Source organism: Salvelinus alpinus, chromosome 32, assembly GCF_045679555.1.
Source record: "Salvelinus alpinus chromosome 32, SLU_Salpinus.1, whole genome shotgun sequence".
NCBI classification, from domain to species: Eukaryota; Metazoa; Chordata; class Actinopteri; order Salmoniformes; family Salmonidae; genus Salvelinus; species Salvelinus alpinus.
In genome coordinates, this window is record NC_092117.1 from 6,508,335 (window position 1) to 6,524,267 (window position 15,933).

Consider the following 15,933-nt stretch of genomic DNA (forward strand, 5'->3'; position numbering starts at 1 on the left):
AGTTCTTGGTCCGTATCTCTTAGGACATGCAAGCCACTGTGTTAAGTCCTGTTGTCCCTTTGAGAGGGACAACTTTATCGTCCTGGTTGTTAAAAGAAATGTCTGCCGTCAAAATTAGCACATTTTATGGACATTTGAAAAGAAGTGTGTGTAATTATTAAGGATACTTTTTGAATATTCAAATGGTTTCTAGTAAGTGAATATCTCAGGAATAGTTAAGTGAGTTGTCAGGACTGTGTAATAATTTTGATCACATTAAATAAGAGCTAAATAAGAGCTTATCAAGAAATGTCCTCACTATGTTTTTCATCTCCTGTACCCATTGACTGTAATGTCACGGTTTTCATATTTACGTCCTAATTTTGCACTTACAATAAAAGAGAAATAACAATATTTTTTCACAACATTTTCTTGGTTAAATGATTTTTTTATACCCCAAACACTTACTGTATGTTATGTAACAATGTAATAAAAGAAATAAAATTAATCTACACTTTTTGGGGGGGCCTCAGGAGGCTGTTACCCCCATTACTTATGGATCAAACTGCTTATCGTCGGCAAAGGCCGAGCTGTTCACAAGGGGATGCGTTTTTGGTAGCACTTTTAGATGAGGGACTGTAATGAGATACAATAAGAGGTATACGATTATATTCATTTAAGTAAGTTCATTGGGTTAAGAGGTCTTGGAGGACACACTATACTCCTGTCCATATTTAAAGGAGCGGCAATAGGAAAGGACTTACCTTTTGGCAGGTTTGAGGGAAGAAGACCGTGTTGGCACAGGCATAGACGACCTATGGTCAACTTCAGCAGCACCTTTTGACCGTGGGACCGCTTTCACTGAAAATAAACACACAAGAACACCAGACCCGGCTATGACAGCGGCTTGTAATGTTTTGCTTAAACCAAAATAAATGGAAATCTTTCTCAGTGTCTAAAGTGTTCGTGTAGGGGCTCGTCCTCACAATTTGATTGTACAGTCAATTTAAACAAGATCCAAAAACCATACTATTGAGATCACATTATAGATATTCTGTTATATATATATATATAATATAATATCCAATCCAAATTGCCTCGACTCCCAGCCTTTCATCCAAAGTCATGAAGAGACATTCAATCTCAATCTCTACCATCTCAATTTAAATGTGGCGTTTGTTTGTTCTTGGCTTTTTATTAATGCACTTTGAGACTCTTTTCTGTAATAAAAAGCGCCATACAAGTTAAATCAATTCTTATGATTCATTTCTGAATCTAAGGGGATGACAAAACGCACCATCTTCCACATAACCACAGGGCGAGTGACCCTCATCTGCAACAGAGAGAAACACCATTATTATAGATAGACTATAAACATGCACATACTAGCCTGCTCCACTGGCAGTTCCACTTGTACACGTCTATGCTATGCAATGTTAACCAAGGGTGGGTGACCCCATCTATTGTCTGTTAATAGGCTTGATGTAGTGGTGCTACATATTTAGATCCTCAGTACAACCAGTAGAGGTCGCTTTGATAGCAGCAGTGCCACACTATAAACGACAGAATTCTGGGAACTGCTTACTATAGCAATGTTACAAGCAGTGCACTTGTGGAACGGCAAAGTCAAGTATGTGTTTACTACGTTAATCAACTGCTCAAGACGGACTCCTTAACGCATCGTCGAAGATATCTAAAACAGAAGTGAGATTAATAATAGCAATTAAATGTTTTTAAAAATGTAGACCAAAAAGACATCTACAACAATAGCTTTCCGGGGGTGGGTGGGGGTATAGTTTTTAAAAACATCTAATCACGATACCTGAAAATCAATATTCATTGTTAATTGAAATACATTATGCTGACATACTATAGTTTGTTGACAAGAAATTTGTGGAGTGGTTGTCAAACGAGTTTTAATCACTCAAACCTAAGTGTATGTAAACTTCCGACTTCAACTGTATGTATTCCATACATTTCTGCTGTAACGCATGTTACAGCCAGAGCCGTATGTAATACATCCAAATATAAGGCTGTAAGGACGGGTACAGCTCTTCAAAGGGCACAGTACGCGTCTCTTCCTCCTCTGTTAGTGCACAGTACAGTATGCCCTTAACTCCATCAGGTCAGCTATTACACTTCTTCAAACACACTGTAAACAGAGTGCTTTTCAGAGGCTGTCAGACAAAGCACTTTGGAAGACGCATTGACATATCATCATGAATAAGTAATGCTGTTCTTGGAAATCTTGGAATAGCGTCCAATTTTCGTACACACTTTCTTTGATCAATTATTCGATTGATAAATTGATTGACTCAGTAAATAACCAGACATCAGGTTGCTTGGAAGCAGACATGAGCAGAAACAAAGGGAAAATAAGTAGATCTGTACAGAGCATATACACTGAGTACACCAAACATTAGGAACACTTTCCTAATACTGAGTTGGGATGCCGGCCTATGTTGACTCCAACGCTTCCCACAGTTGTGTCAAGTTAGCTGAATGTCCTTTGGGTGGTGGACCATTCTTGATACACATGGGAAACTGTTGAGCATGAAAAACCCAGCAGCGTTGCGGTTCTTGACACAAACCGGTGCACCTAGCACCTACTTCCATACCTCGTTCAAAGGCAATTACATTTTTTTTGTCTTACCCATTCACCCACGGAATGGCAAATGTACACAATCCATGTCTCCACTTCATCGACACTGATTGATGTGGATTTAACAAGCGACAACAATAAGGCATCATAGCTTTCAACTGGTCAGTCTATGTCATGGACTGACCATGGACTGACCATGGACTGATCTATGAACATTAGCCGTTCCTAATGTTTTGTATGCTCAGTGTATACTGTACAAAACTGCATGCAAGGTGATGTAGGCCTACATTAGACATGCTTGGCATTCATGATTTAAAAACAACTGTCAACTGTTAGATAGTACAAACAGGTTAATAACTATTATTTCAGTGGGTCAATACAGAATAAGTGAATACACATGCACACACAAATAGAGGGCTTTGCACCAACTAGACCGGTTTACAACTTAGTGTAGTGTAAAAATGCTGATATACTGTACATGGAACACAGACAGTGTGATCTACTACCGCCTGGATAGTACATACAGAGCCTCTCTGTCATGCTTGGTTGTTGTAATACATAGCACTTGAGCACCATCTAGTGCAGGGATGGGAAACTTTATTGGGGGTAGGGGCCACATAAAATCTGAACTCATCATGAGGGGCCGCAGTGGCTCGCGGTTCTGCGTACCCACATCCTTACCTACACATGCAGTCAGAGCCTGCCTTAGGCTTTTGGGGGCCCTAAGCACATTTTGGTTTTTCTCTCCTCTTAACAGTGGAGAGAAAAATATGACGTTTTAGAATTGCTTTCCTGCAATTCTACACATTTTGCAATGGGGCTTAGAGAAGATTTAGCAATTTTGCGATTCTACAGATTTTTCCATGGGGCAGAGAGAAAAATTGCAGTTTTGACAGCTAATTTCCTTCAATTCTACACATTTTGCCTTGACTTATAACATGTTAATATGATATCTGAGTGAAAGTGACATACAAACCAATGCCCCCCCCCCCCGGTCCATAATTTGACCATGATTACTACAAGTTTAGAAAGCTGGCTAGACTAAAGACTAGCTTACCAATACATAAAACAATCGCTGGCATGGGCTTATCGAACGTCTGTCATTGACTAACAAACCACGAGAACAACTGCTGATGCACAACCAGATTTTGAAATTGCACCTTGCGTATTCTACGATTCTAACTCTCAACAGTAAGTCGGGACCCTGATTGAGTTCCATTTTAAATTGATCCACGGGCCTACAAAAAGGGCTGCCAGTTGCCCATCCCTGATCTAGTGTCTCAAACGTTCCCAATCTATCTCCAGTACTGCGTCTTTTGATCGCTGATGAAATGTCTGTTCATGAATATATTCATATTAAAAGATGAGCAGAGCTTACAATATATGGTCCGTGAATTAGGTCGTGCAAAACGGTATTCATGTTAAACATTAGTTCAAGTGTATTCATGGCGTAGTCTTGTATTAATCTCACTCTTAGTTTTACTGAGCAAACCAGTGGTCCAATTACTGACCCGTTTTCAAGTCTATCAAACAAAAGGAGAGTCAACACAGTCAGAAGGGCATTATAATGAAGGGATTATACATGATTAGTAAAGTCAGGAAGTGGAGCCATGATTGCTATCGGGTACCTGTTGTTTTCATCTGCCTAGGATCATAGGATTCAGGGAATATGTAGGTGGGGCGATATGGGTTTTCCTCAACAGGTTCTGAGCGAGGCGACGGAGACAAAAAACACACACAACGTGACAACAACGAACACACTCGCAGACTCACAAAGACAACGGGCTTGACGGAAACAACAGACATGTGGGGTCTACATCAAATCAAAACACACACATGAGAACAGGGAGTCCGATTTTTGTTATGATCCCCTTACCTGGAATTCTGTGTATCTGTTTAAACATGTTCTTGTACCAGTCCTTGGACTTATCTGTGTTCTGGAAAAAAACATATTCATGTTATTTATCATATTTAAAAACAAACAGGGGTCCTGACAAAAATATATAAATGGATTGGCATTTGGCAGTGAGGCATATCGTTTTTTCACCACTGTACTCCCTACCTAAGCATTAAATGAAAAATGCCCTGTGAAGGGGGCTTCCGAGTGGCGCAGCGGTCTAAGGCACTGCAGTTCAGTGCTGGAGGCGTCACTACAGACCCTGGTTTGATTTCAGGCTGTATCACAACCGGCCGTGATTGGGAGTCCCATAGGGCGCTGCACAATTGGCCCAGCATCATCCGGGTTAGGGTTTGGCCGGGATAGGCCGTTATTGTAAATAAGAATTTGTTCTTACCTGACTTGCCTAGTTAAATAAAGGTTACATTTTTTAAAAATTAAAAGGCTACAGATTATTTTTAAAAGGCACAAGAAAAAAAAGGGACTTACACTTTACACACAACTCATAACATCTGGACTGTACACTCATAGGTGTGTCTTCTTAGCCTGATTCCAGATCTGTTTGTGCTGTATACGACCATAGGAGTTGGCTATACAGCTCAAACAGATCTGGGACCAGGCATGCTACTGTCCTCTCTTTATACAGTAACTTCATATTGTTTTCTTACCCGTACTGGCACGATGGGCTGGTTCAGTGGGACCAAGACACGGGATTGAGAGTACCTCATCCTCTTGCCGTCCATATCTGGGTGTTGCCTTAGTTCTCTCTCTGTTCCAACTACAGGTCCCGGATCAGGCGATTTGTCCCTCTCTGGGGTGGGGTCTGAAAAAGCCAACATTGCTGTGTCAAAGGGAAGAGAAGTGCTACAGTGGGTCCTACCAGTCAAAATCTGCCCTGGCAAATAGCTCTACATACCCCATACGATCCACAAGCATACTATGCAAACGATAAACAGTCATTTCAATGGTAAAACATGATTATGAACAGATGACACGAAAATACACACAGCAATTGAGATAACGAATTACAAAATGCTTTACAATGAAAAATGTAACCCCCCCCAAAAAAATATAATAAGTGCAGCAATTTATAAGATAGCTTGGTATTGTTATGAAGTACTCTTCTTATGTAAGTATGAAAAATGATCCAATATCTCAGAGCAGGAGCATGAAAATGCGTCACATTGGGCCGACATGAGGCTGACAGCAAACATATTTAGGCACTGTTCAGGCAGCAAGGGGTGAAGGTAGTAGATGGATCCTGCTCATTCGAGACTACACGGAAGAAGATGGACTGAAACAGGTAGGGGCGATTTTGAACCAACAAACGAGCTAAAATCGACCATATTATCAGGTAATGAAACTAAAGCCAGCCAGCAGGAACTAAGATCGAGAAGAGGAAGCAGTGGACAAGACACAAGACGCTCCAGTGCATACCTTCCATATTAGAAAGCTGCTTTTGTTGCTCTGTTGTGAGGAGAGGACCGAGATGGACAAAGGACAATGTAACAATGCTAATCAAAGGGGTCAAGTCTGAGCTGCTTTGAGCTGGTCAATCCATGTTGGGAAACATACAGTAAAAGACCAATCAGCCTTCCTGCCAGTCTCACTTGACTCTCTATTCCAGGCACCTACATTCAGAATTTAGTCCACACTCAACAGATTTCATGGCAATTTCATCCGTAACCCACATACAGAACTACCCAGAATCAGGGGTCCTTACCTCTGTTGTGTTGTAGCAGAACTATGTTTGGGTTGACACTGTTAGTGGTGGATGGGTAGGCAGAGGTGGCCTTTGTGGACAAAATATAGTTCTGAATGTCAAACGAGGCAGGAATCTGGGGTTCTTCTGTCTTCACAGGTGAACTTCCCTGGTAATGAGTGAAGAACACTTGTGAGCGATGCTTGTTCCTTTCTTATATACACGTTTTTGATAATAATAATAATAAACTGGAGTTGTTGAGAGTAGTTGAGCAGGAACATATTCTGGTTAGCTAAGAAAAACACAGCTTTTAGGCAATAACTTCAATTGACACATGATAAACAGCAAAGAAACACCAAATACGGCTATTTATATCACGCTGAAATGTGATTTTATTCACATTAAAACAAGCATGCAATTATCAAATGTATTATCCCATAAATGCCCAAAATAGAGGGAATTAACACAAATCTTAGATGATAACGCACCTGGGCTTGAGTTCTGTTGACTGTAGGTAAATCAGCTGTGATGTCGTGGAAGCGTCCATCAGCCAATCCCGTTTGAGAGCTGTCTCCATTGATCTGGCCAATCCAACCACCTGAAATGATCCCAAAACAATCTCAGTTTGGCCAGCGAATAACCGTGCAAGACGACCAGAAACCTAACAATACTGAAAGATACACAAACAAACCACTGTACTCTTGGCAATCTTTGTCTCTTGGCAATTAACACGTTTCAGAGATTAACACCAAACAACAAACAGGAAACGATTAATCCTCAATTAAATAAATCTCCCGCTGATCCTGCGGTGACCAAACGCTTCCTATAGCGCTTTTCCCGGACAGAGATGCTAATATCTCCATGGAGAAAGAAACCCAATGATTCTCCCACAATCTGTGAACTTTGTCATCAGAACAAGGCGCCTATTCAGTGGTCTGTAAAGGCTGATTGTTCCAATGGCCTTTATATTCAGTCTCAACAACAATTAAAGCATCTCCCCAAAAGCCTTGGCCAGTTTAAAGCCCAGTTGTAACGTGCTGAATTCAACAAACAAGTCCACAATTAAGGCCCTGTTTCCAAAGTGCAGTGTGGGCAGGTCCGAAGTAAAGTTTTTTTTGACAAAACACTGGAAAATATGAGCAATCATTGTCAACGATTCTCTGTTGTGCTGGGCAACCAAATATAAATACACTTTCAAATGTGACAAGTTATCTCACTTTAATATCAAAACAACAGAAATATGTGCATAAGTGAGTCCAGCTGTACTTGAAGTACAGTATCTCAAGAATGTTAAGACTTCTGTGAACAGAAAAGCTTGGCAAAACAGGGAATTTCCCTCCATATGCATCAAGATAGCAAAACAAATGACAAAATAGTCATTATTGCTAGTGAGTCATACTATGACATAATCAAGATATTACAATGTGCTATTTTGTTAACGGGAACATTTCCTTCCAGTTTGCCTCATCAGCTATATTACTCCAGCTATACATCTGGCCTCCAACTTGTCCCTTTCACCGAGCTATGCTGGCGTTTCCCTCGACTCTGTAGTCGAAGGAGAACTCCACACAATACCAGAGATATTAGATATACTGTACATATGTACATGCGCTGTAACATCTACGAGTTTAGAGAGCAGCTTCAGCGTTCTCTTTGACTTACTTGGTGCCGTGTCAACGTTTGATTCTTCACTGACGCAGTCCTCGTCGTCTATGTGGACCAGAGTGGCCCTCAGAGTCACGACCCCCTTCCCTTTACACACCCTTGTAGGGTCCAGCTCTATAGATAGATAGGACAGGTACACACAATGATGTTAGCACCAGACTTTCATTGGATCTTCACAGTCACTCATTGAGGCAAAAAGATGTGTGAAACATCCTCACAGACACGCATTGTTTGACTCTATTCTCAGAGTGAGCTTCAGTAATCACCATGAGACACAGTTCTATTGCCTCAGGTCCTGAGGGAATCCATGTTACTTCACGCCCCAAATTATAAAAATAGAATGTAAATGTCAAATCCAGGCCAGCGCTTTAATACTCCCCTCATCCATATAATTAATTACGCGCTAACACCATTAGACAAACTGAAATGGTCCACACACACAGACAGTGTGGTGAAGAAGGCGCAACAGTGCCTCTTCAACCTCAGGAGGCTGAAGACATTTGGCTTGTCACCTAAAACCCTCACAAATGTCTACAGATGCACAATTGAGAGCATCCTGTCGAGCTGTATCTCCGCCTGGTACGGCAACTGCACCGCCCACAACCGCAGGGTCCTCCAGAGGGTGGTGCGGTCTGCACAACGTATCACCGGGGGCAAACTATCTGCCCTCCAGGACACCTACAGCACCTGATGTCACAGGAAGGGCAAAAAGAGTATCAAGGACGATAACCACCCGAGCCACTGCCTGTTCACCCCGCTACCATCCAGAAGGCGAGGTCAGTACAGGTGCATCAAAGCTGGGACGAAGAGACTGAAAAACAGCTTCTATCTCAAGGCCATCAGACTGTTAAAAAGGCATCACTAGCACAGAGAGGCTGCTGCCTACATACAGACCTGAAATCATTGGCCACTTTAATAAATGGAACACTAGTCACTTTAATAATGGCACTTTAATCATGTTTACATATCTTGCATTACTCATCTCATATGTACACTACCGTTCAACATGTTGGGGTCACTTAGAAATGTCTTTGTTTTTGGAGAAAAGAAAGCTATTTTTTTGTCCATTAAAATAACATCAAATTGATCAGAAATACAGTGTAGACATTGTTAATGTTGTAAATGACAATTGTAGCTGGCAACGGCTGATTTTTTATGGAATATCTACATAGGCGTACAGAGGCCCATTATCAGCAACCATCACTTCTGTGTTCCAATGGCATGTTGTGTTAGCTAATCCAAATGTATCATCTTAAAAGGCTAAATGATCATTAGAAAACCCTGCGCAAACTGTCTCTAACCAGAATAGAAAGAGGAGTGGGAGGCCCCGGTGCACAACTGAGCAAGAGGACAAGTACATTAGAGTGTCTAGTTTGAGAAACAGACACTTCACAAGTCTTCAACTGGCAGCTTCATTAAATAGTACACGCAAAACATCAGTCTCAACGTCAACGGTGAGGAGGCGACTCCGGGATGCTAGCCTTCTAGTTTTCAGCTGTGCTAACATAATTGCAAAAGGGTTTTCTAATGATCATTTAGCCTTTTTAAAATGATACACTTGGATTAGCTAACACAACGTGCCATTGGAACACGGGAGTGATGGTTGCTGATAATGGGCCTCTGCACGCCTATGCAGACATTCCATTAAAAATCTGCCGTTTCCAGCTACAATAGTCATTTACAACATTAACAATGTCTACACGGCCTCCCGGGTGGCGCAGTGGTCTAGGGCACTGCATCGCAGTGCTATGCTGCGCCACCAGAGTCTGGGTTCGCGCCCAGGCTCTGTCGCAGCCGGCCGCGACCGGGAGGTCCGTGGGGCGACGCACAATTGGCTTAGCGTCGTCCGGGTTAGGGAGGGTTTGGCCGGTAGGGATATCCTTGTCTCATCGCGCTCCAGCGACTCCTGTGGCGGGCCGGGCGCAGTGCGCGCTAACTGAGGGGGGCGGGTGCACGGTGTTTCCTCCGACACATTGGTGCGGCTGGCTTCCGGGTTGGAGGCGCGCTGTGTTAAGAAGCAGTGCGGCTGGTTGGGTTGTGCTTCGGAGGACGCATGACTTTCGACCTTCGTCTCTCCCGAGCCCGTACGGGAGTTGTAGCGATGAGACAAGATAGTAATTACTAGCGATTGGATACCACGAAAAATTGGGGAGAAAAGGGGATAAATTAAAAAAAAAAAAAAAAAAAAAAAAAAAAAAAAAAACAATGTCTACACAGTGTTTCTGATCAATTTGATGTTATTTTAATGGACAAAAAAACATGCTTTTCTTTCAAAAACAAGGACATTTCTATCTGTTGCATCTTAGCCTATGCAGCTCTGACATTGCTGACATTGCTCATCCATATATTTATATTTATATATTCTTATTCCATTCCTTTACTTAGATTGGTGTGTATTAGGTACTTGTTGTGGAATTGTTAGATATTACTTGCTAGATATTACTGCACTGTTGGAACTAGAAGCCTAAGCATTTCTCTACACTCGCAATAACATCTGCTAACCATGTGCATGTGACCCCCCCAAAAATTGATTTGAGTCAGTCACTACATCCAATTAGTACAACTGTGTTGTAACACTGGCAGAGACACTATAGTAGCTTATTATTGTTGTTTAACATGGATGCAGATGGTTAACAAGTGATCCTCCTCGGCATATCCAGTGCGTCGAAGGTGTCCTAGAGTTCAGGCTGATGAAAGATAGATGAGAGAAGAGGAGGAGGTGGCAGAGGAGTTAATGAGTGTGTTCACCTGCAGACGGAATCAGATCAGGAGAGCCTTTCATGCTTGTCAGAGGGGTGATTCTGACTGCAGACACACAGCGAGGACCTGAGGGGACCGGAGGAGCTGCCAAAACAACAGACAGACACAGTGTACAAGTGTAAGCTGGGGGCAAATTCTCCAAAGTGAACATTAGCAATGGTAGTTGCATTGGCAGGGAGGGGAGTTCAATGCATCAAGGGGCAAAACAAAGCGGATGTCTTTTTGTTAACACTTGAACTGAACCCCTGGGTGTAAGTGAACCTCAGCAAGGAATGGTCAGCAAAATAGAGCTATAGTACACCTGTGTCTTTTTCTATTACAACATATTTTGGGACATTAGCTGATGCTGTACTACTTAACATTGTATGTTACGACATACGCAACATCCTGATGAAATAAATAACACCCGTTAGTTGACAGATAGCAGCGAGGAGAAGTGTTGACACAGTGAGGAAAGTGGAGCTGGAAGACAGATCGCAGGGAGGAGATGATAGTGGCAGATAGGGACACACTGCTGCAACAATGACCTTTGGAAACATAAAAGACAGTAGGCCACTGTCCTTTTCCCGACAGAGAACAGAACTACAAGTGTACAGTAACAGATGCTGTCGATGATTACTTTACTGGAATATCAACCACGTAGCTACATCACATACAGAATTGTGATGAAATCTTGCATGTTGCCATGCAACTTTCCCTCTGATGATGAGTAGTGGGTGAATACAGTATTTGTGTCCCCTCCACCTAAGCTGTCAATGCCGCAAACGGATGCAATCACAAACTCGGCCCATGCTAACATGTAGCCTACTGTATGTCAGCCCTCCATCATAAATAAGCACTTTCGTTGTTGTTCACTGCTTTTGATTGTTTCTCAATGCTTAGCTGATTGACTGGAATGTATGGTTAGAGTGGTGTAACATTTGATTGGCCTATTTCTTGTATGAGTAAGCTGCTGCAATGATACAAATTAACTTAATCATTGAGGGCTCCCGAGTGGCGCAGCGGTCTAACGCACTGCAACTCATTGCTAGAAGTGTCACTATAGACCCTGGTTTGATTCCAGGCTGTATCACAACCGGCTGGGAGTTCCATAGGGCGGTGCACAATTGGCCCTGCGTCGTTAGGGTTTGGCCAGGGTAGGCTGTCATTGTAAATAAGAATTTGTTCTTAACCGACTTGCCTAGTTAAATAAAGGTTAAATGAAAAAATGACACTCAACAATCAAATACCCTAAACATCACTAGAGCCTTCTGCAACAGCAGAGCTTATTCTTCTCTTCTATGGTATTATGGAGGTCCGCAAACACATGTTAGAGGTGCATGCCGCCACCTACTGTCTGCTGTGAAAACTGGGAAACTTTAACGCAGAAAACAACAAGGGAAAATAAGGAAAGGGTGAAAAAACATACTCATATTATTCACCCCCCCCCATTTAAAAAAAATAATAATATGTTTTTACTCCTTTAGTAAGATTCAAATGTCTACTCAGATCCCTACAGGCTCTGGGGCCTGAAAGGGAAAAACATCTTCAGACAATATTCCCTGTAATGTTTCAGCTACGAAGGCCTGGAGATCCAAAAACATTTAGGCTGCATTCACAACTATGTCCATTGTCTTTGACTTCTTGTTTGTTTGTTGGCCTGTGCAGTATCACCTGTGTAATAAACGCACCCAATCTACCTCCTTCACTATAGTATTTCTGGATCTGTTAACAGATGAACAAGAGTTTCTGCAGGCTGCGGGGCATCCATTTCCACTCCCTCCTTCAACCATTTGCACTGCTTCCATATAGGAGACCTGCTGGACAGCCCTGATTCTTGCTATTTCGACCTCCTTCATCCTTGCAGTGCACTTCCTGGAAGCAGAACGGAGCTATGCAGTACAATGAGAGATACAGTCTGAGGAAAAGAAGTGGATGAAACTTACTCTGGGATTGGTCAAATCTCACACTGCCCTCTGTTGGACAGCCCTGGAACAAAAGAAAGCCAGAGGGAGAGAGTTATTGTAAAGCAAAGCAGATTTGAGAAAAAATGTATTAATTTACAGCATAGTGGTCAGCTCTTTTAGGGTCATCGTGAGAGTGCAGGAAGTCTGAGCAGCAGTTTATTTATGGGCAGGAATAGGCTGGGGGTATGGTGGGAACAAGCATTAATGCATTTGAAGATGAAGGAAAAAAACACTTGCAAACAATGTATAGGCCTACATGGATGGAGAAAGTGATCATACTTATTTAATTATTTGAATTAATCACTTTAACATGATGAACTGTAGGTCAATATGTGCTGCTGGTACTGATGCATACAATATAATATAAATGTAACATTTTCACATGAATCAGACACGTGGTTTTCAGACACGTTTAACGTGTCACGTAAAAAAAAAAATGACACGTTTCTTTTTCACCACTTCCAGCTACGTCTGGTCTCCCATTCGGGAACGATCAGGACAGACCCTGCTTAGCTTCAGAAGCAAACCAGCTGGAAGGAATATGCCAAAACTTGCAAATGAAAAAAAGGCAGAGAACGCAAAGGCCAGGGTAACGAATCCAAAGATAGGGAAAATTGCAGGAAAGAGGAAAGCATTTGTATTAAACTGCATTATCATAACTATTTTCACAAAGAAAAAAATATTTCCTAGAAATATTTTGTTATGCTATCAATACTTTTGGTATCATGTTTTGCTTTCAATATCATTATTTTTGTTTGCAATACTAAGAATGCTGTTCTCGACTTCAGAAGTTTTGCTTGACATTAATGGCACAAAAGTAACTCAATCGCGAGAGGATTGCACCATATATTAACTCTATGACTCTATTAAAAGGTGTTTAAAGCCGGAATCCTTAATTGAAACATTAAGAAAGTGTTCCCCGCCACAGTTTCGGTAAAAAGCTGAGGGAAGGGGCTGGAGATACAACCACTCTCAAATCCATCGATTCGCTATGGATGCCAGGACTGACCATCCATGATATCAATATTATAGTTTTAACCATGTTTTTAGGCTATACATATACTTGCAATTCCACATGTGAAAGTGAGATTTTCACATGTGAAACTGCATATCCAATTCTCACAGAACAATGAGCAGCCAAGGAAGGTATGTGTTCATCACATAGAGGGGGTTCACCTCATTAGTCGGCAGCGGTATGATTAAGTACACAAACAATACTACAGTGATGCGTACTACCACTGTAGACAGTGCTGCTATTGATACTCAATGCAAGGGAACACATCAAACGAGTCCCTTGTGCGACAGCTAAATGTGTCCTCCAGGACTGGTTGAAAGAAAGGAGAACAGGACATACAGTATGCTAATCCTAGCTGCATCATTGGAGCATGCAGAACAACACCAAGGCCACATAAAAGAGGCAGTGAAACACTTCCAGGGAGTCCTCCATTGTATATCGCCCTGAGGACTGATTTAAGAGACACTCAGAACACTCCCATTTATATTGCCCGGCTGTAGAGAAGATTGGAATTCAGTTAACAGACTCAGATGTCTATCCCTCGCTATACCTCTAAACATCTCTCTCTCTCTCTCTCTCTCTCTCTCTCTCTCTCTCTCTCTCTCTCTCTCTCTCTCTCTCTCTCTCTCTCTCTCTCTCTCTCTCTCTCTCTCTCTCTCTCTCTCTCTCTCTCTCTCTCTCTCTCTCTCTCTCTCTCTCTCTCTCTCTCTCTCTCTCTCTCTCTCTCTCTCTCTCTCTCTCTCTCTCTCTCTATATATATATACACACACACACACACACACACAGATTTGAGTGAGTTTCCAGACAAAACCCAAGGGTACAACCAGATCGTAAGCATTTTCTGGAGAGTAATGAGAGTTAACTGCATTGTTTTTGAAGCCCTACCTCTATCTGAAGAAATTATAATCAAATCGGAAAACAATCTATTGAAAGATACAGTACAGATGGTCAATTTACAGGGCCGGTATCCCAGACATAAATGATGCCTAATCCTGGACTAAAAATAATTTTCAATGGAGATTTTCCATTGACAGCAGTTTTAAATCCAGGACTAGGCTTAACCTGTATCCAGGAAACCGTCCCTAAGTGTTTTCAAACACTGAATCATAAATCTACCTTGCTGACAATAGAGAAGACGTAACAGCTAACACCGTACAGTACACTAGGTAAACACATCAGTGCAAAGATTGCTTCAGTCTTTATTAGGAAGAGAGATGCCTCCGAACAGAGATCGTCAGTAGTCCGACCAGAGAGAGAGGGTGGGGGGGACAGGTCTGGCTCATCAGCCAGCAGTGCTCAGGCCAAGACAAACAGGAGACTGAGATAAACTATAATCAAGTAAACCTCCAGTACTAAAGTCCCTACCTAAATGCACATTCTCTTGATCCGGACAATCTGAGATGATTTTAGAGCTCATTTACCTTAACAAATACAGGTCAATTTGGCTCAGTGGCACACACACACTGAAGAACAAACAGATACTGTATGAAATTGAGAAACTCAAAACCAACATTCATAACCAAATTCATTTTGGCATTCTGTTTGGATGATTATATACTGTATAGTGCTCTGCTCTCAGATATCTAATGAGAGGGCTGCTGTAGGTCATACACTTATGAGGCTATGAGGTGGCTGCCTGGCAACTGTTTCCCGCCTCTCAGTGGCCTCTGGTCATTGGTCATTCATTAGTTAAACATGGGGAGGGGTTGGGTCGGAAGAGAGACAGACGCTGAAACCTGACAACAGACAATGAATGACAGCGTCAGTGCATGGACAATTCTTCTGAAAATAAATTATGCTGAACACTGCCAACACTCAGGTCTTTAAAAAAGTCTCAGACTGAAATGTTGACAATAAACTAGCAGAGGTAACCTGTGTTCAGGAATTTCAATTTATTTCTATGAGGTAACTTTCAATTCGGTCTGTAACCACATGGAATTCATCACTTACAGTGGCGGTTTTAGCATGTAAATATTGGTGGGGCAAAGTACTTTAAAAAAATTTTTTTTGATGCATGCCAGCAAAAGCCACTACACAACACAACACAACACCAAACAATAAAAAAAACAAGAGAAGAGAGTCGGACCGAGAATTGAACCCTGTGGCACCCCCATAGAGACTGCCAGAGGTCTGGACAACAGGCCCTCCGATTTGACACACTGAACTCTATCAGAGAAGTAGTTGGTGAACCAGGCGAGACAGTCATTTGAGAAACCAAGGCTGTTGAGTCTGCCAATAAGAATGTGGTGATTGACCGAGTCGAAAGCATTGGCCAGGTCGATGAATACAGCTGCACAGTATTGTCTCTTATCGATGGCAGTTATGATATCGTTTAGGACCTTGAGCGTGGCTGAGGTGCACCCATGA

General features: G+C 42.0%; 1 protein-coding gene across 5 annotated transcripts in view; it reads right to left on the bottom strand.

Annotated features, from left to right (window-relative positions):
• The window catches only part of LOC139562262 (sorbin and SH3 domain-containing protein 1-like), a 70,836-nt gene that overhangs the window by 36,813 nt on the left and 18,090 nt on the right, over positions 1-15,933 (bottom strand). For 2 of the 5 annotated variants that reach the window (XM_071379795.1, XM_071379791.1), the window contains exons 2-12: positions 12,531-12,573; positions 10,594-10,689; positions 7,843-7,959; positions 6,669-6,778; positions 6,202-6,349; positions 5,916-5,945; positions 5,147-5,301; positions 4,458-4,518; positions 4,210-4,287; positions 1,277-1,312; positions 744-840 (exon numbers count right to left, since the gene is read on the bottom strand). In XM_071379795.1, the coding sequence (XP_071235896.1) occupies positions 744-840; positions 1,277-1,312; positions 4,210-4,287; positions 4,458-4,518; positions 5,147-5,301; positions 5,916-5,945; positions 6,202-6,349; positions 6,669-6,778; positions 7,843-7,959; positions 10,594-10,627 (866 nt within the window). In that variant the 5' untranslated portion in view covers positions 10,628-10,689; positions 12,531-12,573. Of the gene's footprint in view, positions 1-743; positions 841-1,276; positions 1,313-4,209; positions 4,288-4,457; positions 4,519-5,146; positions 5,320-5,915; positions 5,946-6,201; positions 6,350-6,668; positions 6,779-7,842; positions 7,960-10,593; positions 10,690-12,530; positions 12,574-15,933 lie in introns of all 5 variants that reach the window. The other 3 variants (XM_071379792.1, XM_071379793.1, XM_071379794.1) reach the window with 3 other exon arrangements.